This window comes from Moesziomyces antarcticus, assembly GCF_000747765.1.
Source record: "Moesziomyces antarcticus DNA, scaffold: scaffold_v10002, strain JCM 10317, whole genome shotgun sequence".
NCBI classification, from domain to species: Eukaryota; Fungi; Basidiomycota; class Ustilaginomycetes; order Ustilaginales; family Ustilaginaceae; genus Moesziomyces; species Moesziomyces antarcticus.
Genome location: NW_014639008.1, coordinates 689,579 through 711,226, shown reverse-complemented (window position 1 = coordinate 711,226; position 21,648 = coordinate 689,579). Strand labels below are relative to the sequence as shown.

Here is a 21,648-nt window from a genome sequence, read left to right as displayed (position 1 = left end):
GGACGGCGCGTCGCAGCTGCAGGATCTCGGGGATCGGAATGCAGTTGGCCCCGATTTCGTTTCATCCGACAGCTCCACAGCTCCACTCCAACACTCGAGTGCGAGAAGCACGCTCTGCGCTCTCCAGCCTTCTTGGTCAAGTTCCCTTTCATCGTCACGATTCGATTCGCTATTCTTTCCAACGGCTCGTCCAGGCCAGATCAAATCGAGAGGAAGGGGCTCGTACTCTCAATGGCCTAGCACGCGAACGCTGGCACGTCTCGTCTGCACATCCTCGGCACGGACCTGCGGTGCCTGGCAGCGCGTTTGCTCCGTCTACGAAGCTTTCGTTCTGCTTGCGACTTGCATGTCCCAGCTTGCATCGCATCACCATCACTAGTGAAGTAAGGAACGGTCTCTAGGAACGGTCTCTCGCGCCCGTAAGCTTCGCCAGGATGTCGAGCTACGCACAATTAAAGGAGATGGCGCTCAGGAAGGCCGAGGAGGACCAAGCCTCTCTCAACCGCGAGCGCGAGCACAAGGAGCGCGAGGCCGCCGCCAAACGCGCCGCACGAGAAGCGCAAGAGCGCGAACAGAAGGAGCGCGAGCGCAAGATCCTAGTCCAGCGCATGGCTCGCCAGAAGGAAGAAGAGACTCGCGAACGATTGCGCAAGGAGCAAGCTTCGAAGCTTCGAAACGAGACCATAGCGACAGATGATCCCATAGCCAAGTCTAAGCTCGCTGGAGGTGCAGGCGCGACACTGTCACGTCCGGACGCCGACAAGCTGAAAAAGCCCGGCTCCACTTGGAGGGAGAACCTTTCGGGCCAGCTGAAAGCCAACTCGAACAGCAACCCCGTCGCGCGCAGGAAGCGCAAGGTGGATGAGGACGACTTTGTCGGAAATCGCTTCGACAAGCCGAGTCGCAAGTCTTCCTTTTCGACTTCTGCTTCGTCCAGCGCTAGTAAGAGGAAGCCGGTGCCATTAACGCGCGAGGAGAAGCAGGCCATGCGCCGGGCGAGGGAGTTTGGCTCGCTTCCCAGGCTGCCACCCATCAGTCGCGTCGGGGCAACACCGTCCACATCAAGATCGAGTTCGAGTATCAACACGAGCGATGCATCGGCAAACGCAAACCGCACATCCGCGCGTGCCCATCTTGCCAAGGAGAACGGCCTGGTCGCACTCGGCACCAAGAAGCGCGATCACCGCTCCATCGACGAGATCGAGCGCGACCTTCGCAGGCAGAGAGAGGAGAAGGAGCAGAGCAAGAAGGAGGGCATGTCGGAGGCTGAGCGCGAGCGGGAAGCGGCGCTGCTTCGAAGGCAGAGAGCCATGGAAGGGAAGCGCAAGTCGGATCAACAAGATCGAGAACGACAGGCGGCCAAGAATGAAGCAGAGAACGGCGACGGCAGCGACTCCAAAGACGACCTCTATGGCTCGGAAGACGATCGGCCATCCGCATCGCGTGCTTCACAGCAGAAGGCAGCAAAGACGAATGGCCTTCCGTCAGTTCCAAAGCGGCCGACCAACGTCGGCGCTCCTCCCGCGCCAGCGCAGCCGAAAGAGCCGAAGCCTTTGGGCGGTCGAGCGGCTGGCGGTATAGACCCAGCCGACTTCCTGCCGGGTGCACCGTTACGTCCTGAGGTCATGGCGAGACTCACGGAAAAGGCGAAGAGCGCGTCCGGCCGGGGTCGCGCCGCTCGATCGCCCGAAAGAGATGCTGCGCCCCAGGCCAAGCGCGTGGCAGCCGAAGCAAAGACGAGTCCTGCAGCGCCGTCTCCACCTGCGTCTGCTCCGCCGCGCAGAGAGACGGCGCGCGACCGCTTCATCCGCGAGCAGGAGGAGAAGAAGAAGAAGAAGCTCGCTGCTGGCGGCAGCGATCGCCGAGACGAGCGTCGCCGATCAGGCTCGCCCGACGAGTACGAGAGCGAGGAAGAGTACGACGAAGACGAGTACGAGAGCGATGGCATGAGCGACGACGAGGCGGGTGGGGGCGGGGCGAGCTACCGAGACGAGATCTGGAAGATTTTTGGCAAGGACCGCAAGAAGTATGCGAGCCGCATGGTGGATAGCGACGACGATATGGAGGCGGATGCTGGCTCGGTGCTGCAGGAGGAGTTGAGGAGCGCGCGCCAGGCGAGGGAGGAGGATCTGCGCGAGGAACAGCGCGAAATGGAGCGAGAGCGGGAAAAGATGCTCCGCAAGCAGGCGCACAAGCGCGCTTCCGGCCGCTGAAGAGGCTGTCAGACTCATCAATCGTTGAATTCTTCAAGGACATCAGCACAGCATCATCATTTTGCAGGTAGTGGTACAATCTCATTTTCATTCTGACCTTTGCGTGGAAGGATGTGTAAAGGAAGATGAGGTGGAAGAGAGAGTCGGTGCAAGAGCATGCCCGGATGGTATCCTGCCAAAGAGGATAATCAGAGTGTTGAATGCGAGTTGTGACTCTACTGGAGTTGGAGGACCCATGCACTGGCGGGTTGGATGCGGCGGTAGTAGTTGTCTATTGTCTCTGCGACCTTGAAGCCGAATTTTTCGTAGAACGTCCTTGCCTCGTCGTTGGACGTCTGGACGTGCAGATAGATCTGGCTGATCTTGACGGTCTTCTTGGTGGATTCGACCTTGGTTTCCTTGCCGTTCTTGTCCTTCTTGGGCTTGGGCGTGGGCGCATCCTTGTCGATTATCTGAATCTCCTTGCCTGGCGCGACGTGGTCCAGCACGTGCTGGAGGAGGGCCGAAGCGATGCCGAGGCGACGGTAGGGAGCGAGGACGCCGAGCGTCATGATGTAGATGCGCACGGTATCCTTGTCGACCGGTTCGAGACGGCAGCAGATGGTTCCGACGGCAACATCATTGAAGAGGCCCAGCTTGCAGATCTCGGCAGCATCGGGATCGAGGACGTCCTTGTAGAAGCGCTCCGAGTATTGGACGGGAAAGAGGACGCTGTTGAGCTTGCGGAGCTGGCCAAGGTTGTTGGGCGTCAGTTGCGCAACGTCGATGCGCTTGGGAAGGAGCGAGCGCACTGGCGCAGCAGGCCGAGAGTCGTAGCTCATCGCAGGAAGGGGCCAGGACGAGGTGGAGGCAGCAGTAGCGGTCATGCTAGAGTCGAGACTGGTGCGGCGTTGAACGGCCGCTTGGAGGATTGTTCGTGAAGCAGCTACGCCTTGCGAGCCGGAGAAGTCGTTTCCGGTGGATGTGCGAGGAAGAAGAGGCAAGTCCAGTGCAAAGGATGTCGTTACCTACCGTGCTCGAAAGGTGATGTTCGCGTGCAGCCGAAAGCGATGCCGAACTTCTTGCAACGCGTCGCTTCGGAGGGTTTCTGAGAAGGCTCAGCGCAGCCCGGCCGAATGAGCGGCGGATTCAGCGGCCTTGCGCAAAAGAGGGGTCGCGCGGGTGCGGCCGCGGTGTGAATGTGAGACCGTCACCTCTGGAGGTGGCCGAAGGTGCGGCTTTGCGGGTGCACTGCTGCAGCGTGGCTCCTACGCACGAGCCTTGGCCAGCTTCTTGCACTATCCCTACCCTCCGCGTCTACTTCATCTGCCTACATTCACTCGCTATCACATTCGTTCCAGTCGGCGCCACTCCGAGCCGAAGATTCCAACGCCAGATAGTCGCCTGACCCATCGCCCATGGTCAATCGCGCTTGAAACTTCGATGACTTCGGTTGGGCCGACATTTGTGTTTCAAGCTCGCCGATCGTGAACTCATACAGAGATCGAATCGCCGGCACTTCCGCCAGCAAAGGTACCGCAGAGGCGCGGCTCAGTCAGGCGAGGTCAGCGTGTCGGCTCTCCCGAAGCACACAATCATGTCGACGTCGCAGCATCACGACGCTCACGGCCGGCCATATCGGCAGGCATCGCAGGGATCGTACTCGCACTCTTCCTACGACCGGCAGCGCGACCAGGCCTCTGACCCTTATCATACCGACGCTCGGACGGCATACGGTCCGTATGATCCTCGCTACCCCTACGGCCAGCCCGAGCCTTCTCAGGGTCACGCTTGGACCGCCCAACAGTCGCAAGCACCGGGCGCATCCGTGCCAGCATACGCCCAGCCGCAGCAGCAGAGCTCATACGATCCTGCAGATCGACTGGACCGCATGCACATTTACGACCAATCAACGCAGTCCGCAATGCAGCAGCAGCAGCAATACTATCCATCACGCGCCGCTTCGGCGTCCAGCAACCGGAATCCTGCTCTACCCAGCTATTCCCACACAGCAGAGCCTATGAGACATCAAGGCGCACATCCAGTCACCTACAGTGCTGTTCCTACGACCAAATCATACTACACAGGTCGTAGCGAGCCTTCGGACCGCCCTGTCTCAACAGCAAGTGGCATCATCAGCTTGTATACCGACGACACCGGCACGCCCCTGATCGATCAATCTTCTCAGTTTGCATCCGAATCCGCGCCAGTTCCTCCCCTCCAGCATGCAGTCTCTCAATACGAAAGCACTGTATCGGATCACAACCGCTCAGCACATCGCCCATCGCAGCGAGCCAGCCGTCCGCTACCCGTCGCCCCTGCACCCCGCCCTTTGGAGCACACCAGCCTCCCTAGTCCAGGCGCCGCTCAGGAACAGTCCCGAACGCCTACAGGACCCCTCTCCCCCACCTTCCGCCACCGCACCGATGGTGTCGATCCGTACGCCTCTCAGCAGGGCTACTTCAACAGCGTCTCCCCGCCCCCGGCCTCCTCCACAGCATGGTCGCCGCCTGTCACGCCTTCCGCTACCCAGCACAGTACCGCGCCCTCTTCTTCCTCCAACTCCGGTGCTGCGCCCTCATGGAGCCCGTCTGCCAGCCAATTTGGCACGCCGAGCAGCTCCTACGGCCATCGCCCCTTGCCCTCCACCGCCACCTCGCTCGACCGCTCCTTTTCGCCTCCTCCTAGGGACGGTGCAAGCGCTTCGCCCCTCTCGTCCTTCCGCTCGCCATCGTATACGCAGGCAAGCGCCCGTAATGCTCGATCGCCCGCCCAAGGTCGAAGCGACTACGACCAGCGCTCCGACGCAGGCCGTGGCGCCGTCTCGCGTACACCGTCTGCCAAGCAGGGGCACACCGCCGATTCCTCCTACGACCCGGACTCGCTCAACGCCGCCAACTCCGATCGCGAAAGCTTGCGCCAGCGAACCCGCAGCGAAGCCTCCGACCTGTCCGTCCGTCCGAGCAGATCCTACCGCCAGCCCTTGCCCCCCATTCCTGGCGCCAACCCAAACGTCCAGGGCGGTGACTACCTGGGGCATGGTCACCCTGCCACGGGACACGGCAATCACTCCGCAGCCGGCGATGTGTACCGTGCTCGCATGCCTTCGCAGAACTCTCTCCAGCACCAGTCCAGCTTCTCGCATCTGCCAGCCAGCATCTCGCGCGCACCCTCCCAGCCCAGAGGCACGGCGAGTCCAGGCGACGAGAAGCGCCAGATGGCGGACAAGTACAGCCACGAGAGGGTCGATTCGCTCGCTTGGGAGCCCGTCTACAGCCCTCGGTCCAAGGTCGAGCACGCCCTTTCGCGCGAGGCACCACGCTTCAGCCGTGTGGAAGCGCCCGAGTGGTCACTTCTTTCCACCGTCGCGCTTCTCCTGCGCGCCAACGTGCCTCGCGGCGTCCAAATCAAAGGCAGCATAGACTACCCAAACAGCTTCACTGGCAAGGACGTGGTCTCCACGTTGCAAAAATTGCTCCTTTCGGACACGGTCGGGTCTCGACACGCACTCGTCGTGTCGGGCGACGCCACCAGCGTGCGCCAGGTCGCCCTTTCGCTGGCAAAATCGCTAAAGAGCCAGCTCTTCTTCCACGAGGTCGATTGGGGCGAGAAGGAGCTCACAGACGATGTTGACGAGGTATACACCTTCCTCGAGGATAGCCTCGCAGACATGGGCTCAGCACCAGCCGACCCCGACGATTGGACAGCCGGTCTGAATCACAACGCCGCCTTCGACTCGAGTCTCGGCTTTTCTGTCGGTGGCGCCGCCGCCGACCAAGCTCGCAAGCCGGCCAGCACCGATCTCGATGATTTGCCCAACGGTGTCTTTACTCCCCTGACTCGCTGCTACAGCCCGCTCTGTAGTCCGGGTCGCGCGTCGGCCTGCTACAGTCCGTCGTGTTCAAACTCGGCCACAAGCCCCCTGCGTTTGACAGTCACTGACTCGGACAGTAAGGCGGCGAGGCTCGGCGGCGTCTTGGACGGCGGGATCACCGCAGATCAGGCTCAGAAGAAGGCATGGGCCGAGCTTGTTCCTCCGGAGTTGCTCAAAAACATCCCTCAGGCTGAGATCGCCCGCCAGAATGCCATTCTCGAAACGATTCAGAAGGAGGAAGAATTCCTGGCGGATCTCGAGCTCTTGGAATCGTTGTTCGTACAGGGCCTCCAGAAGCCCAGCGATGCCGGTGACCCACCTCCGCTGCCGATCGGGCCGGAGCGGGACGACTTCATCCGCGAAGTTTTTGGCAACCATCGCGAGCTGGCGATCCACATTCGAGCTTTGGTAGAGCGACTCCACATCCGTCAGAGGGAGGAGAACCCAATCATTCAGACAATCGGTGACCTCTTCCTCAGCGCAGCGCTCGACTGGGGCGATGCTTACACAACTTACCTCATCAACTATCCGCTCGCCATCAGCCGTGTCAAGCGCGAGATGTCGGTGAATCCTCGCTTCAAGGCGTTCGTGGAAGCCTGCAGGCGTCATCCTGCAGCGCACAAGCACCCGCTTGAGAACTTTCTCTTTCGCCCGCCAGCACGTCTGCAGAGGTACCACTTGCATCTCGAGTCGATCCTCAAAAAGACAGAGGACGGCAACAACGACCGCGACAGCCTGCAGAACGCCATCGACATCATCAATGACCAGTGCAAGACCGCCCAGACGGGTGTCGAGTCGGCAGAGCTCAAGGTCAAGATCCGAGAGTACGCGTACAATCTGTCGGCGAAGCGCAACAAGCATGCCATCGACATGGATCTGCTCAACCCGGAACGCCAGCTCATCCATCAGGGCCGCGTGCTGCGCAAGCCAGACGCATTCGACTTCGACTGGACCGAGCTGCTGGCCATCCTCTTCGACAACTACTTCATCGTCACCAAGCAGAAGAGGATCGCTGAAGGTCCCGATGACGATCTTTCGAACGTTGCATCCTCGTCTACGACAGCGGGAGCGCGCTTCGTGCTGGCCAAACGACCCATCCCGGTGGAGATGCTCGAGGTCACCGGTCTCACGGAGTCGTCCATCTCTCGCTCCATCGGCCTGAGCAACTTCCATATCAGCCGAGAGCGCGAAGCCCGCGATTTTTGGCCCTTCACCATCTCACATTTGGGAGGCAAGATCGAGCCCATCGCACTGTATGCGCCGTCGAAAGATGCGAGGGACCAGTGGAAGGCCAAGCTGGACGAAGCCATCGGCCTGCGCATGGCGATGCAAGACAGCAACCGGGTGTTCGACCAGCAAGTGCTGAGCGACGAAATCTTTGCCATCCCTCCTGCGATTAGCTTGGAGCCAGACAGGCCTGTGCCAGGCGTCGATCCGAGCGTCTTCCACGGCCGTGTCACGTGTGCGGTGCCTTTCGTGACCGCGGACGGACGACGGCTCGTGGCGGTCGGATGCGCAGACGGTGTGTGGATCGGGCTGCGCAATGACCCCAAGTCGCTGCGCAAGGTGCTGCACCTCAAGTACGTCACGCAGTGTGCCGTGCTCGAGTCGTTTGGCATCTTTGTGGTGCTGGCGGACAAGGTGCTCATCTCGTACAGCCTCGAGGCGCTGGTGCCGACGACGTCGAGCAGCAATTCTTCGCTGCGGCCGCCCCAGAAGCTCAGCGGCAACCGCGACGTGCTCTTCTTCAACGTCGGTGTGCTCAAGGACCGCACGCTGCTCATTTACATGAAGAAGAAGGCCAACGAGAGCGTTTTCCGCGCGCTCGAGCCCGTGCTGAATGCGCCGCGTGGTCCCGAGGGCAAGTCCGGATCGGGCTTCTTTGGCAAGTTCGGCAAGGACTCGAAGAACTCGGACTGGTTCCGCATCTACAAGACGTTCTTCATCCCGTCCGAGGCGTATTCGATCCAGTTCCTCAAGTCGAAGCTTTGCATCATCTGCGCCAAGGGCTTCGAGATCATGAATCTGGACAGTCTGCTGCCAGGCACGATCCCGGACTTTGTGCACGCCAACCGCGAGGACTTGCGAGTGCAGCAGCTGCAGAAGCGCGTGGAGACCGCCAAGCCGCTGGGCATGTACAAGACCAGCGACGGCGACTTTTTGCTCTGCTACGACGCATTTGCGTGCTACGTAGATCGACTGGGCGAGCCGACGCGGCTGGAGCAGATCATCGAATGGGAAGGTTTCCCCAAGCAGGTGGCCTTCTCGGGAGACTACGTGCTTGCTTTCGACTCGCGCTTTGTCGAGGTCAGGGACGCTCTGACGGGCCGCCTGGTCCAGATCATGCGCGGCAACGACTTGCACTACGTCTCCGGCAACAGCACCGTCACGTCGTCTTCGTCCGAGGCCGCACAGCTGGCCGCGCTCGATGCCGATGCGAACCCGGTGATCTTCACCAAGCGCGAGCGCGTCGCCGGTCGCATCCCCTTCGACTTCCAGAAGGTCGTAGAGCTTAGCCCGACGGGGCTCCCGGCCAAGTCCAGCGGCTATGCTCCGCAATTCCAGCGATCGGGGACGGTCATGTCGAACGGAAGCAGCTTAAGCGGCCGCCCGTCGGGACGTCCATCCGTGGCGAGCTCGAGCAACTGGATCTGAGTTCTCGAGCCGCGGCCATGGTGCTGGACCGCGTACCTGTCACAGTGCCACGCGTTTTCTGCTGCGGAATGACAATCACGTACACGATATGTAAGCGCTCTGCCGCTGCCTTCTACCAGATGAAACTATGTGAGAGAGCCAGCACGGCATCCTCTGAACAGTAGCTGCATGGATGATCAACAGTGGACGGTGGGGAAGAAGCGGAATTGCATGCGGGAGCGGAGCAAGAGGTGGAGGGAAAGCAACACACGCTTGCACGCGCAGACGCGAAATGAAGCGCACGACCCCACTCCTCTGATCGGACCCTGAACGGTCCTGCTCAGCCACCACCATCTGCGTTCTCGACCGGAACATCCCACCCTTTCGCCTGCTTGCTGCGGGACGTAGCGCGTTGGGCTCAGCTCACCTCGGCATCAGACAATACCTTCCGTCGCAGCCGGCAACATCAACCTTGCGAGCTCTCAGTCGGCTCGCCTTGCACCAGCAGAATCGAGTAGCCCGCGATGATCAGCGCCAGCATCTAGCTTGGCCACGGCACGCGCTCTTCAGCGACGCTCCTAGCAGGCTTAAGCCACCTGGTAGGCTGCATGACACCGGCGACTTTCTCAGCTACACCTGCCTTACAGTGCCGGCTCGTTCGATCAGGTCGCCGACACACTCAAAATGGGGAACACACACTCGAGCGCGACCGCCCGGATGGCGGGCATTGGCAACCTGGTCTCAGAAGTCGGCAACGATATCCAATATGACAAGGGCATCGGCAACTCAAGATTCCTCCGTGCTGTGCGTGCCCGCCACCGCCTCGGTCCCATCGTGGTGAAAGCCTTCGTCAAGCCCGATCCGTCAATGACCCTCAAGAGCCTCGTCAAACACATCCGCATCGAGCGCGAGTCACTGGCCGATGTCCCCAACGTGCTCACCTACCAAAAAGTCGTCGAGACCGAACGTGCAGGCTACCTCATCCGCCAATGGCTTCACAGCAACCTGTACGACCGCATCAGCACCCGACCCTTCCTCAGCTCGGTCGAGAAGCGATGGATCACCTTCCAACTTTTGCACGCCATGAGCGACGCTCACGAGCGCAACATTGCCCACGGCGATCTCAAGTGCGAGAACATCCTCGTCACCACTTCGCTTATGGTCTACGTGACGGACTTTGCGTCGTCGTTCAAACCCACCTACCTCCCGCTCGACGACCCGTCCGACTTTTCCTTCTTCTTCGACACGTCCGGCAGAAGGACTTGCTACATCGCGCCCGAACGCTTCTACGCGGCAGACTCGAAGTATGCCCCAGGCGAGATGCGCATGGATGCAGGCGGCCAGGACGCGTCCGATCGGCTTGGTGAGCTCAAGGCGGACGTGCTCGGCATGGGCCGACGCAGCGGCAAGGTAACGCAGGCCATGGACGTCTTCTCGCTAGGATGCGTCATCGCAGAGCTGTGGCGCGAGGGCGCTCCGACGTTTACGCTGAGCCAGCTCTTCAAGTACCGCGAAGGCATCTTTGATCTGGACGCCATGCTCGCCACCATCTCCGACGATGCGGTGCGCGAGCTCGTGCGCGGCATGGTCGCGCTCGATCCGAAAGACCGCAAGACATTCAAGGAGTACCTGGCTGAAGGTCGGGGCTCGGTCTTCCCGCCTGCAGTCCCAGACTTCCTGCACGAGTACCTCGTTGAGCTGCAAAGGACTTCGCCCGCTGCACTCCAGCAGGCTGGCGGTGGAGTCTCGTCTGTCGATAGCGCAGCCAGCGGATCCAACGCCTCCGCCACCGCCGTCTCGTTGAGATCGGAGCCGAGCCCGCGCCAAATGCAACGTGCAGAGAGTGACGAACGCATCGAGAAGCTGTACGAGGAGTGGGCGACGGTCGTGCGCTACTTTGACGACGATGTGAATCGCACCGATACCTCGGATCCGAATGCCGGCCCAAGCGGGCTGGCGGCGCGCATCAACGGCGTCCTTGGCCGCTTCGGTCTCCAGTCGAGCTTTCAACCGCCGCACGAGGGCGATACGGCAGAGGACGTACGCTCCGGCACCCACGAATTGGACGACGTCTTCCCGATGCATCTTTGCATCCCCGGCATGCCGATACAGAAAGCGACGCTCAGCAGCGCATCTGCAGACACGGACGGGACAGCCCAGCTGATCCTGTCCGTGATTTTGGCCAACCTGCGCAACTGTGTGCGACCGTCGTCCAAGATCCACGCACTCGAGCTGCTCGTTCACCTCTCTACGCGGTGGCTCACCGACCAGACCAAGCTCGATCGGGTGCTGCCGTTCGCCATGTCGCTGTTCAACGACACGTCGTCGCAGGTGAGGATGGCAGCGATCCGCACGTGCGTGCAGACGCTGATGCTCGTGAGGATCGTGACGCCGTCCAACGCCAACATCTTTGCAGAGTACATCATGCCCAACATCAAACAGCTCGGGCTCGATCCATCCACCCCTGTGCGGTGTACGTTCGCGGCGTCCATCGTACCTTTGGCCGAGACGGCCGAGCGCTTTCTGCAAATGTCGCAGGCCATGAGGGCTGAAGGCCTCTTCGCGGTCGAAAGCGACCTCAACGGCGGATTCGTCGACGATCAGCCGAGCGAGGCCAACTACGACGAGCAGCTGCGCACGTTCCAGGCGCTGCTGCAGGAGCTCATCGTGACGCTGCTCACCGATCCATCGGCGTCGGTCAAACGCGCGCTGCTGGCGGGTATTGCGCCGCTGTGCAGGTTCTTTGGCACGGCCAAGACCAACGACGTCATGCTGAGCCATATGATCACCTATCTCAACGACCGCAACTGGCTCCTGCGCGAGGCATTCTTCGATATCATCGTCGATGTAGCCGAGGTATCGGGAACGCGCAGCCTGGAGGAGTACATCCTGCCGCTCATGACCCAGGCGCTGTCGGATGCAGAGGAGAACGTCGTGTACCGCGTCATTAATGGCCTGCGCACCATGACCGAGAGAGACCTGCTGGATCGAGAGCGCATCCTAACGCTCCTCAGCACGACGCTCGGATTCTTGTGCCATCCGAATCTGTGGCTGCGTCAGGCAGTTGCGGGACTGATTGCAGCCGCGGCGACCAAACTAGAGGACGTCGATGTTTGGGCGGTGCTCTACCCTTCCTTAAGGTCGCTGTTACGTGCAGATGTGCACGAGTTTAGCGAGACCAACCTGCTCGAGATGGCCAAGCCTCCTCTGTCGCGACCCGTCTTCTCGGCCGCCCTGACATGGGCATCCCAGTCATCCCAGTCGGCGTTCTGGAAGAGCGCCACCGAGGGCAAGGAGCAAGCTGGCCTCAAAAACGGGCTCGCCACTGAAGGCGTCGGACTTCTGCTCGGCAAGAGCGGACGCGAGGTCATTTCCACTGCGACGGGTCGCACCGAGGAAGATGACCGCTTCCGCGACCGGCTTCGAAGTCTGGGTATGGAGGACGACGACGAGATCAAACTCGTCGCTCTGCGTGGCATCATCCGCCGCCTCTCGCGGCAGGGCTCCAAGGTGCACGTCAATGCCGACTGGGACGCTACAAGCCCGGCCGCGGGCTCCGGCGCCAGCGCTGATGCTACACGCGCCCATCCCAAGGCCATCATAGAGCCTCAGTCGCTCGACGGCATTACGCCCCAGACGATCTTTTTCAGCGCCAAGACCGACACGCGCGCCGCGGCGTCGGCGAGCGAAGGTGCCAGTGCGTATACTGGCACGTTCCGGTCGCAGGACGACGAGTCGTTTTCGGCGCAGGTGGCGCGGAGGCGGCTGCAGGGCCAGCGGACGGCGAGCGAGGGCTCGCTGGGCGGACCCATTGCGGACATGAGGCGGAGGATGGCTGCAGCACAGATCGGCGACTCGCAGCCATCGACGTTCTCGACGCGACTGTCGAGCTTGCAGGAAGAGCACTCCGAGGCAAAGCACCGCAGCCATGCAGCGCCGAGCTCGCCGAGCGCGCTGTCGCAGCAGGCTCAGGCGCGACTGGGCGTCGGAAAAGCAAGTCCGGCGGTGGCGTCGACGGCGTTCACAGCTACGGGAACGATGACGGAAGCCTCGGCGCGGGCGCGTAAGCTGCACGCAGCGAATGCACAGGCATCTACACGGCCGACGCCGACAGGCTCGCGGGCATCCACGGTCCGGGGCGGCGACGCGGCCAAACTCGGCGCAGCAGCTCCGGTCGATGGTGGCTCGGGCACAACCTTCACCAGCACCTATGATGGCAATGACCCGTACATCCGCGCGCATCTCGAGGCGGTGTACTTAGATTCGTTCCGGGACCGGCCGGAGCTCGGACCCAAGGTCCAAGCGGGTGTGGCGCGGCGCCGCGGTGGCGGCTGGAACCGGAGCTCGACGCTGCCGCGCGTGCCAACTTCGAGCAGCAGCAAGCGCCGACCGGAAGGCCGGCTGATTGCCTACTTTACCGAACATACTGCGGCGGTGACGTGTCTGGCGCTGTCGCCGGACCATGCCTACTTTGTCTCGGGCTCAGCGGACGGTACACTCAAGGTGTGGGACACGGCGCGGCTCGAGAAGAATGTGACGTCCAAGTCGCGCGCTACGTACGCGGCGCAAAAGGGCGCCATCACGGGCGTGATTGCGATCGAAGGCAGCCACTGCGTTGCGTCGACGGCGACCGACGGCTCGCTGCACGTGTGGCGCATCGAGATGGTGCAGTCCACGTCGTCGGTGCCGCGGTACGGTCGGCCGAAGCTGGTGTCCAACTTCCAGCTGAGCACGCCAGACGAGTACGCCAACTGCCTCGTGCAGAGCAGCACCGAGACAGCCTCGCACCTCATCCTGGGCACGTCGCTGAGCCGGCTGACGATCCTGGATCTGCGCACGATGCAGGTGCTGCAGACGCTGCGCAATCCGGTCGAGTACGGGCCGATCACGTGTCTGTGCGTGGACCGCAAGAAGGCTTGGCTGCTCTTGGGCACGCTGGCGGGCGTGGTGTGTCTGTGGGATCTGCGCTTCGGCTTGAGGCTGCGGGCGTGGCAGGTGGCGCCGACGCAGGCGGGCGTGCTGTGCAGGGTGAACCAGATCGCCATCCATCCGTCCAAGGGACGCGGCAGGTGGGTGCTGGTGGCGTTCGAACGCGTGGGGCAGGCGAATCTCGAGGCGGGTGCGGCGCGCGTCGAGCAGCCCGAGGTCATGGTCGAGACGTGGGACATTGACCGTGGGCTGCGCGTCGAGACGTTTGAAGCGCGCACCGACGCCGAGGGTGGCGAGACGAGCGGGCGATCGACCAAGCTGACGCCGGTGCCTGAGGCTGGCGCGGGTGGTGACGGGGCGAACGACGCGGCGCTGACGGGTGCAGCAGCGGCGATCGAGAGACTGCTACGCCAAACGCAACCGCCAGTCGCTGGAGACACGGACCCCTTCGCCCGCCAGCCGGACTCGGCGGCATCGGCGGCGAGATGTGCAGTCAAAGCGCTGTATGTCAGCCTGGACGGCTACTCGAGCTCCACGCTTTCCGCCACGCCCGCTCCCTCGTCCACACGGGACGAGACCGGCGACGCGCAGACCGAAGACGGCGGTGGCTGGCTCGACGTTGGCAAGCTTACGACGTCCGAGCCCCCCGCTGCGGCCGGCGGGCCAGGTGGGTACATGATTACAGCCGGCTCGGATGCGCGCCTGCGCTTCTGGGACCTGGGTCGGCCAGACAAAAGTGCCGTATTCGGCGTGGCTCCCCAGCTTGCAGCTGCCGGCGCCGGTGTCTCGGAGGTGCAGTCGCAGTTCACGGCAGCTGCGCCGAGCGCTGGCACGACGGCTCGATTTGTGCATACGATGGCATGGCAGGGTGCGGGCCGTCTCAAGTCGCCCCTGCTGCCTGCACATGCGACTGCGCATGCCGCCATGGCCAGAACGCACACAGACGCAGTCACGGCCGTGGGCGTGTTGGAAGCGCCGTTCCGTGCCATTGTCGCTGCGGACCGATCAGGCGCAATCCGAGTGTGGGAGTAGATCCCCGCACATCACACCTCTACACACGCCTCGACTCAATCGTCAAAGTGCCTTTTCTTTTTCATTCACAAGTGTATCAAAGCATCGACCAGCACAGTGTTGGCAAGAGTGGGAAGCGAGGCCAGAGTTAGACGCTTCCAAAGACGGAGAACTTGCGTACGATCGAGGGGCCGTGTTCTTCGTAGTCCTGCTTGTTGTAGCAGTACGAGTAGAAGTCTGGCAGACTGCCGAGGAGGCTTCCGCCGTACCACACGGCATAGCGCTGCATCTTGTGGGAGATGACGTTGACGTCGAGACCCGAGGAGCGCATGAGGCTTCCACTTGCGGTCTCGCTTGCTGCCAGACGCTGGTCGACGATCGCACGCAGGTCCTTCTTGAGTCTCTGGCCAAAGTGCTGGAACATGGTGCTACCACCACTGAGCACGATGTTCTTGTACAGCCCACGACGCACGTCGATGGGGCTCTGCTGGATCACGCCGTCGACGACCTCGGGGAGCGGCGTGAGGAAGTCGGACGAGGCGATTTCCGGGTTGAAGAAGATCTCGGGTGCGAGGAAGCGTTCGTAGCCGACGTCGACCTCGTACTTGCGGCCGGTGACGGTGTGTTCGCCCTGGAAGCGCTCAAAGTACTTGTAGGGGTCCTCGTCGTAGCGGCGGAACTCGCGCACGATGTCCTGGCACACGTACGAGTAGTCCTCCTTGATCTTTTCGGCGACACGGCGCGAGTCCTCGGGCGGGATGTTGGCAGCCTCGCCACGCTCGCGGAGGAGCTGCTGAACAAAATAGGTGATGTCGCGACCGGCGATGGGGATGTGCTTGATGGCCGAGCCGATGACGTAGCCCTCTGCGACGGGGATGACGTGGGTGACGCCGTCGCCCGAGTCGATGACGGTGCCGGTGAGCGTGCGGTCGGTGACCTTGTTGGAGGTCCAGGAAGCGGCGAGCGCGAGGACGGCCTGGACGGCGATGTAGAGGCCCTTGATGTTGAAAGACTCGAACATGATCTCTGCGGTGTTCTCGCGGTTCTCGGGCGGATTGAGCGGGGGCTCGGTGAGCATAAAGTAGTGGTCCTCTGGCTCTGCACGGAGGTACTTGAAGATGCACTGCTCCCAGAAGCGCTCCATGTGGTCCCAGTTTTCGATGAGACCGTGGCGAATGGGCTGGTCCACTTGGTAGGTCTTTGCGTTTGCATAGGCCTCGTCACCGATGAAGAAGTCGAGGTCTTCGATACCGCGTTTGGAGGCGAGCGAGGAGGAGGAGGAAAGTCCTCCTGGTTTGCTGGGCACGGATGGCCGCGAACCGGCCCCGCCAGAGGAGCCCGCTGCGGTGGTGCGAGTCGCAATGGCGGTGGGGAAGACGAAGGATGGATCCGAGTTGCCGGCGAAGCCCATCTTGGTGTAGCCGGTACCATTGTCGAGCACGATGACGTTGGAGCGCGACATGGTGGGCAAGATGGTGTGAATGCGAGGGCAGTGGCGGTTTGGAAGAAGAGGAAGGAAGTCGCCGCGCCGCGCAGTTGCAGGATGAATAAGGGAAGGCGGGGCTGCGATCGAGTGTGGATGGAGGGTGCGGTGGAGTGTGGAGCGCGGATTGCTGCTTTAGGTGGTGTGTGCGGTGGGCAGTGCTGGCCTCACTGCTGGGGCAGCTGCCTCTGCCTGCGAATCCAAGTGCCCGTGCGCTGCTGCTGCTGCTGCTGCTGCCATCGGCCCAGATCGAGCGCTTCCACCGCGTGGCTCTCGCACCGCTTACACTCCACCCCAGCATCTCCGATCTCGGTTCCGATTCTTTTGCTTGGAGATGTAGACTATAGAGGCCTAACATATTCACTTCCCGTTCATGGTTCGCGGTAGGGCCGTGACCTCACTCTGCATACTCTCGCTTGCCTCCACTGGATGCAGGTGTGGCTTCTGAATGGCCGCAACGACTCAATGTATCGCACACCGCGAGTGCAAAGGAGACGGCTGTCGGTGGTGGTCCGATGCGCCCCAGGCGGTCAGCATGCAGACACGCAGCGCCACACAGAGACAGCAGCGTGTTGAAGATGACTACGAGGGGCGGCACGACGGCGTCGGAAATGCAGACGGCCTTGCCGAGATGGCCAGCCGCCAGCTTTTCTTGGCTGCCGGGGTCCAGTAATATGTTCATCACGACTAAGCTCCGAGCTGTGGCTTGGCAGATCCTGCCGGCTTTTCCTCTCGGCACGAGGTCGTGTGCGTCGAGCCGTGCGGCTGTGTCGACGCAGCAGGAGTCGGAAGAGCAATTCCGGCTGATGCGCAAAGCCAAATCGCGTTGTGTTTGTTTTTCTTGCCTGTCGCTTGCTGCTGCATGTCATTTTTTTCTCCGACGCAATTTCCGAAGCGGCAAGCGGACGTTGGCAGTTGATCAAGTGCAAGCACCGCTTTCGTCGAGAGGCTTTCGTCGAGAGTAGGGCCGGGGCTCTGTCTCATCCTAGCCGCCGTCTGGCATCGTCAAGACGTTTGGTTCGGCTCGGGCCCTGGCCGTCAGCATCACGCACCAACACACCACCGCGGACCTGAGCTCGTCTCTGGCCGACCGGGCCGTCGCTTCGATGCTGACAGCTTACGCTTCCGCCTCGGCCTCCCCTCTATATATCTCCTCCTCTCATCCCACTTTCCTCATCCCACTCCTCCCCACCAACCTCCTCATCGCCCGCACATCACATCGCATCCCAACTCGTTAGCGACACAATCGCACTTGGGCCACCATGAAGCTGCCGTTGCTCACCTCGGTGCTTGCCGTGCTGGCGGCCGCTGCCCAGTTGGTCGATGCAGTTCCTTCCATTCCACACGAGCTCAACGAGCGCGAGATCGCTCGCATCAGTCAGCTGCCGCGCCACGAGCGTGTCAAGCTTGCAGAGCGCATCCTCGAAATCCGCACCGCATACGAGTACGAGAAGCAGCTCGCAGCTCGTCACAATGCCCTGGAGAAGCGCGCCTCTCCCTCGGGCTCGTTCGCTCCCGCCAACATGCCCTGCCCTAACACCACCTCGCAGCAGGGACCCGGATTCATCCGCAACGCAAGGACAAAGCAGCTCAACGCAGACGAGGCCAACTACATCTCGCGCCGCCGCACCGAATCCCAGCAGGCATGGAAGACCTGGCTCGAAGACTCGGCCAAGCTCGACAGCGCACTCCCTGGCGGCGCCTCCAATTACACCTCCGACACTGACCGCCTTCCGCGCCTCGCCTTTGCGCTCAGCGGCGGTGGTCTGCGCGCCATGCTCGTCGGTTCCGGCACCCTCCAGGGCTTCGACGGCCGCAATGCCACCGCCAACCAGCGCGGCACCGGCGGCCTCCTCCAACTCGCAGAGTACGTCGCCGGACTCTCGGGCGGCTCCTGGGCCACCGCTTCGCTCGCCATGAACAACTGGGCCACCACCCAGTCCCTCAAGGACGACGTGTGGAACCTCGAGTCCAACCTCGTCGTCCCCGAGGACGGAAAGGTCTCCTTCTACGCCTCGATCATCGCCGCCGTCGCCGGCAAGCGCACCGAAGGGTATCAGACAAGTCTAACAGATTATTTCGGTCTCTCCATCGCCGACAAGATCCTCAACGGTTCCACGTACGGAAACAAATTTAGCGTGGAGTGGAGCGACCTAAAAAACACATCGGCTTTCACCTCGGCCTCAATGCCCTTCCCCATCATCATTGCCGACGAGCGCGAGCCCGGCGAGCTCATCATCCCGCGCAACACCACCATCTGGGAGTTCAGCCCATACGAGTTCGGCTCGTGGAATCCGAATGTATCGGCGTTCATTCCCATCGAGATCCTCGGCTCGAGCCTCAACAACGGATCCAGCGTGCTCCCGGGCGGCGAGTGCGTCGGCGGCTACCAGACCGTCGCCTGGGTAACGGGCACCTCGGCCACGCTCTTCTCGGGACTGTATCTGTCGCTCGTCTCGTCCTCGTCGGACAGCGTCATCGTGAATGCGCTCAAGGAGATCGCACAGGCCGTGTCGAACGAGCAAAACGACGTCTCGACGGTGCCTAATCCTTTTTACGGTTTCGATGGCACCGCCGGCCAGACGCTTGAGGTTACCAAGCTCATGAACATCACGCTCGTCGACGGCGGCCTCGACAACGAGAACGTCCCGCTGTGGCCGTTGGTCGAGCCGGCACGCGGGCTGGACGCGATCATTGCCATCGACAGCTCGGCGGATGTCACCAACTGGCCGAACGGATCGGCGCTGTACCAGACCTCACTGCGCGCACAGTACTCGAGCTACAGCCAGTACGCATTCCCCGTGGTGCCCGATACCAACACCATCGTTAACCGCGGCCTCAACACGCGCCCCGTCTTCTACGGCTGCAACGCCAACGTCAACGTCACCAATGCAGACACGGCGTTCAACAACTCCAAGACGCCCATTGTCATCTACCTCCCCAGCTACCCGTACTCGGCGTTGGCCAACACGTCGACCTTCAAGCTCGACTATTCCGACAGCGAGGCGCAGGGCGTGATCGACAACTCGGTCGACGTGGCTTCGCTGGGCGGTGCCGACTCGCAATGGGCGACGTGTCTAGGCTGCGCTCTGGCCCAGCGCGGATTCGAGAGGAGCAGCACTCCCCGCCCTGAGGTTTGCGACCAGTGCATGAAGAAGTGGTGCTGGGACGGCATTACCAACGCCAGTACGCCGAGTTACTCGTACTCGCCCGCGATCGGCGTGCCCCAGTTCGTAACGAGCAATGGTACCCTCCAACAGACGCCAGCATTCACAGGAGGCAATGGATCCAACTCGCAGGCCGGAGATGCAAGCTCCCAGTCCGCCGCCAACGCCAAGAACGCCGCTGCGGCACAGTCGCCCGCATTCGCCATCGCCATCGCCGCTGCCGCTGCCCTCGCGCTTTCCCTCACCCTGCTGTAATCCTTACGCGAAAATCAAACTTGCAATCCCACAAAATGGATCTCTCCCTGTCGTAAGAGTGTTTCAGACGTTGGCTGGCTGGGTCTCAAGTTCTAGAAATGGACGTTCTTGCACATCCGCCTCGCTCGCTCGTCCCCCTCCCCCCTTTCCCCCTGTGGCACCCGAAAAGGGAGTTTGGCTCGGCATAGGCACGGTGGCCTCGGTTGCTGCCCTGCCCTGCCTTGCCCTGGCCCTGCAGCGGCCGTTTGACACGCGGACCGGCTCGAGGCGCGAGGCGCGAGGCGCGAGGCCGCCAGGCCGCGAGGAAGGCGAAACCGCGAGGCGGCGAGGCGACGAGGCGGCGAGGCGACGGGGCGGCGAGGCGACGGGCCGAGGCCGCGAGGAAGGCCGAACCATCGCACTGTCGGGCGGTGACCTAGGACAAAATACTATCCTTACAGCTTACCTAGTACTAGCACTTCACATTATGGGGAGTAACAACAAACAGCTATTTCCAAGTCGATGGAGTATCTCACTATGTAGAAAGTAGTGCGATGATTCCAGTTTAGTTGGCCTTATTGGGCTTGAGGTTGGTGGGCGGCTTGACCACGAAGCACGCCATGCCGAGTTCGGTGGTGATGGTGGTGATGACGTTGTGGCAAAAGTGGAGATACAGCACGGCAGAGAAGGCGAGGCTGGCCCAGATCACGGCGAGCTGGTTGGCCGGGTTCGTCTGCACAACGGGCATCGTCAAATTGGCATCGATCGCGCCCAGCACCGACCACACGATGGCGATGTTCCAGTACGGGAATGGAGCCTTTGTGACGTGCGCGACAATCAGCAGACCGACGTTGTACGCGAAGCTGATGCCCCAAAAAGCGAGGAAAGGCAGCAGCGCCCGCGGATCCACAAGGATGTATGCGCTGTTGGCCCTGATCCATGCAATGTTGGCGCCGATCTGCAGCAGCAGCGGCGCGAGCCCGAGCAGCGGCGTGAGCGTCGACTGCTTGCGCGCCTTGCGCGCCTGCACCACGTTGCCGTACGAGCCGGCAATGTTGCCCAGCAGTCCGAACAGCGCAAACACCAAAAACGTGTCGTTGAGCGGCAGATTGAAGCGCGCCAGCTTGTCGGCCACCACATCGATCTTGGCGAGGCCCGTGACGTTGAGAATACCGCGATCCCAGAAGATGGGTCCGCCCACCGCACCGGTCAGCGCATAGATGGCCACGATCATCAAGATGCCCTCTACAGGACCGCTGAAGGCGGACAGGAAGAGCGTGCCCGTGTGGAACTCCTCCCAGGTGGTGAGGTAAAAGTTGGCAAGCGTAGCGACGAGCGATGCGGGAGCCCACACGGACCTGCCGAGGTTGAGGGCAGCACAGCAAAGCACGCATTCGAGTGTCGTGTTGATCGCATCGCATCCGTGGTCGAAGAGTTCGCCGAGCGGACCGGCCATGCCCGTCCTGCGCGCCTGCTTGCCGTCGATCGAGTCGAGGCTCTGGTAGGCAAACAGACACAACGCCCAGGTGTAGAAGACCCAGGGCGGCAGACACCTACCAGCGGCGTGCGCCGTCGGGGCAAAGTCGACCTTGGCCGCGGCGGCAGGGATGCCGAAATTGGCGAAGAGCGGTGCGACGGGCAGCAGCTTGGCGTCGGACGGGAAGGCAGCGTGCAACGCACGCGTGTGGGCGGCACCATCGAGCTTGAGCTGCGTGGCGCATTCGAGACCAGGGTCGACGTAGGCGAGCGTGGCAAAGTTGACAAACACGAGCAACAGACCCGAGAGCGTAATGGTGTTTGGCGCGACGCTCTTGGGGAAGAGCTCTACAAGCCAGTTCCAGTACGGGCCGAGGATGTACTTGGAGACGAGCGACTTGTCGGTGCCGCTGTACTTGTACAGGTGCAGGTTGTTGACGCGCGAGCGCGGGATGTAGTCCAACATCGTCGCGGGCGGGAGGGGTCTAGCGTCTAAGGAGCGTCTAGAGTCTATGGGGAGATGGTGGTACCGATTCAAACGGTGGGCAGGGCCAGTCACCGGTGATGTAGTACAAAGTCCAGAGGTGGGCCACCGTTGCAAAGCCGCAGAGGCCGTGAAAGTGCGGATGGCCAGCAGGAAGAAGGAAA

The 21,648-nt window shown here is 61.9% G+C and overlaps 7 protein-coding genes across 7 annotated transcripts; 4 read left to right on the top strand and 3 right to left on the bottom strand.

Moving 5' to 3' along the window:
• Positions 1–434: 434 nt before the first annotated feature.
• PAN0_002d1153 (uncharacterized protein) lies at positions 435–2,213 on the top strand (the record flags this gene model as incomplete). Its single annotated transcript, XM_014803320.1, has 1 exon — positions 435–2,213. The coding sequence occupies one exon, from the start codon at positions 435–437 to the stop codon at positions 2,211–2,213; it is 1,779 nt and encodes a 592-aa protein (XP_014658806.1).
• A 215-nt stretch (positions 2,214–2,428) lies between these two features.
• PAN0_002c1152 (N-acetyltransferase NAT13) lies at positions 2,429–3,079 on the bottom strand (the record flags this gene model as incomplete). Its single annotated transcript, XM_014803319.1, has 1 exon — positions 2,429–3,079. The coding sequence occupies one exon, from the start codon at positions 3,077–3,079 to the stop codon at positions 2,429–2,431; it is 651 nt and encodes a 216-aa protein (XP_014658805.1).
• Positions 3,080–3,789: 710 nt separating this feature from the next.
• On the top strand, positions 3,790–8,721 carry PAN0_002d1151 (uncharacterized protein; the record flags this gene model as incomplete). The annotated part of the gene is made up of 1 exon (XM_014803318.1): positions 3,790–8,721. One exon carries the CDS (start codon positions 3,790–3,792, stop codon positions 8,719–8,721), a length of 4,932 nt encoding a protein of 1,643 aa, XP_014658804.1.
• A 663-nt stretch (positions 8,722–9,384) lies between these two features.
• Positions 9,385–14,661, top strand: PAN0_002d1150 (ARM repeat-containing protein; the record flags this gene model as incomplete). The annotated part of the gene is made up of 1 exon (XM_014803317.1): positions 9,385–14,661. The coding sequence occupies one exon, from the start codon at positions 9,385–9,387 to the stop codon at positions 14,659–14,661; it is 5,277 nt and encodes a 1,758-aa protein (XP_014658803.1).
• A 127-nt stretch (positions 14,662–14,788) lies between these two features.
• Positions 14,789–16,102, bottom strand: PAN0_002c1149 (actin/actin-like protein; the record flags this gene model as incomplete). Its single annotated transcript, XM_014803316.1, has 1 exon — positions 14,789–16,102. The coding sequence occupies one exon, from the start codon at positions 16,100–16,102 to the stop codon at positions 14,789–14,791; it is 1,314 nt and encodes a 437-aa protein (XP_014658802.1).
• A 1,283-nt stretch (positions 16,103–17,385) lies between these two features.
• On the top strand, positions 17,386–19,545 carry PAN0_002d1148 (lysophospholipase Plb2; the record flags this gene model as incomplete). Its single annotated transcript, XM_014803315.1, has 1 exon — positions 17,386–19,545. The coding sequence occupies one exon, from the start codon at positions 17,386–17,388 to the stop codon at positions 19,543–19,545; it is 2,160 nt and encodes a 719-aa protein (XP_014658801.1).
• Positions 19,546–20,089: 544 nt separating this feature from the next.
• Positions 20,090–21,466, bottom strand: PAN0_002c1147 (choline/ethanolaminephosphotransferase; the record flags this gene model as incomplete). Its single annotated transcript, XM_014803314.1, has 1 exon — positions 20,090–21,466. One exon carries the CDS (start codon positions 21,464–21,466, stop codon positions 20,090–20,092), a length of 1,377 nt encoding a protein of 458 aa, XP_014658800.1.
• Between the last annotated feature and the right edge of the window lie 182 nt (positions 21,467–21,648).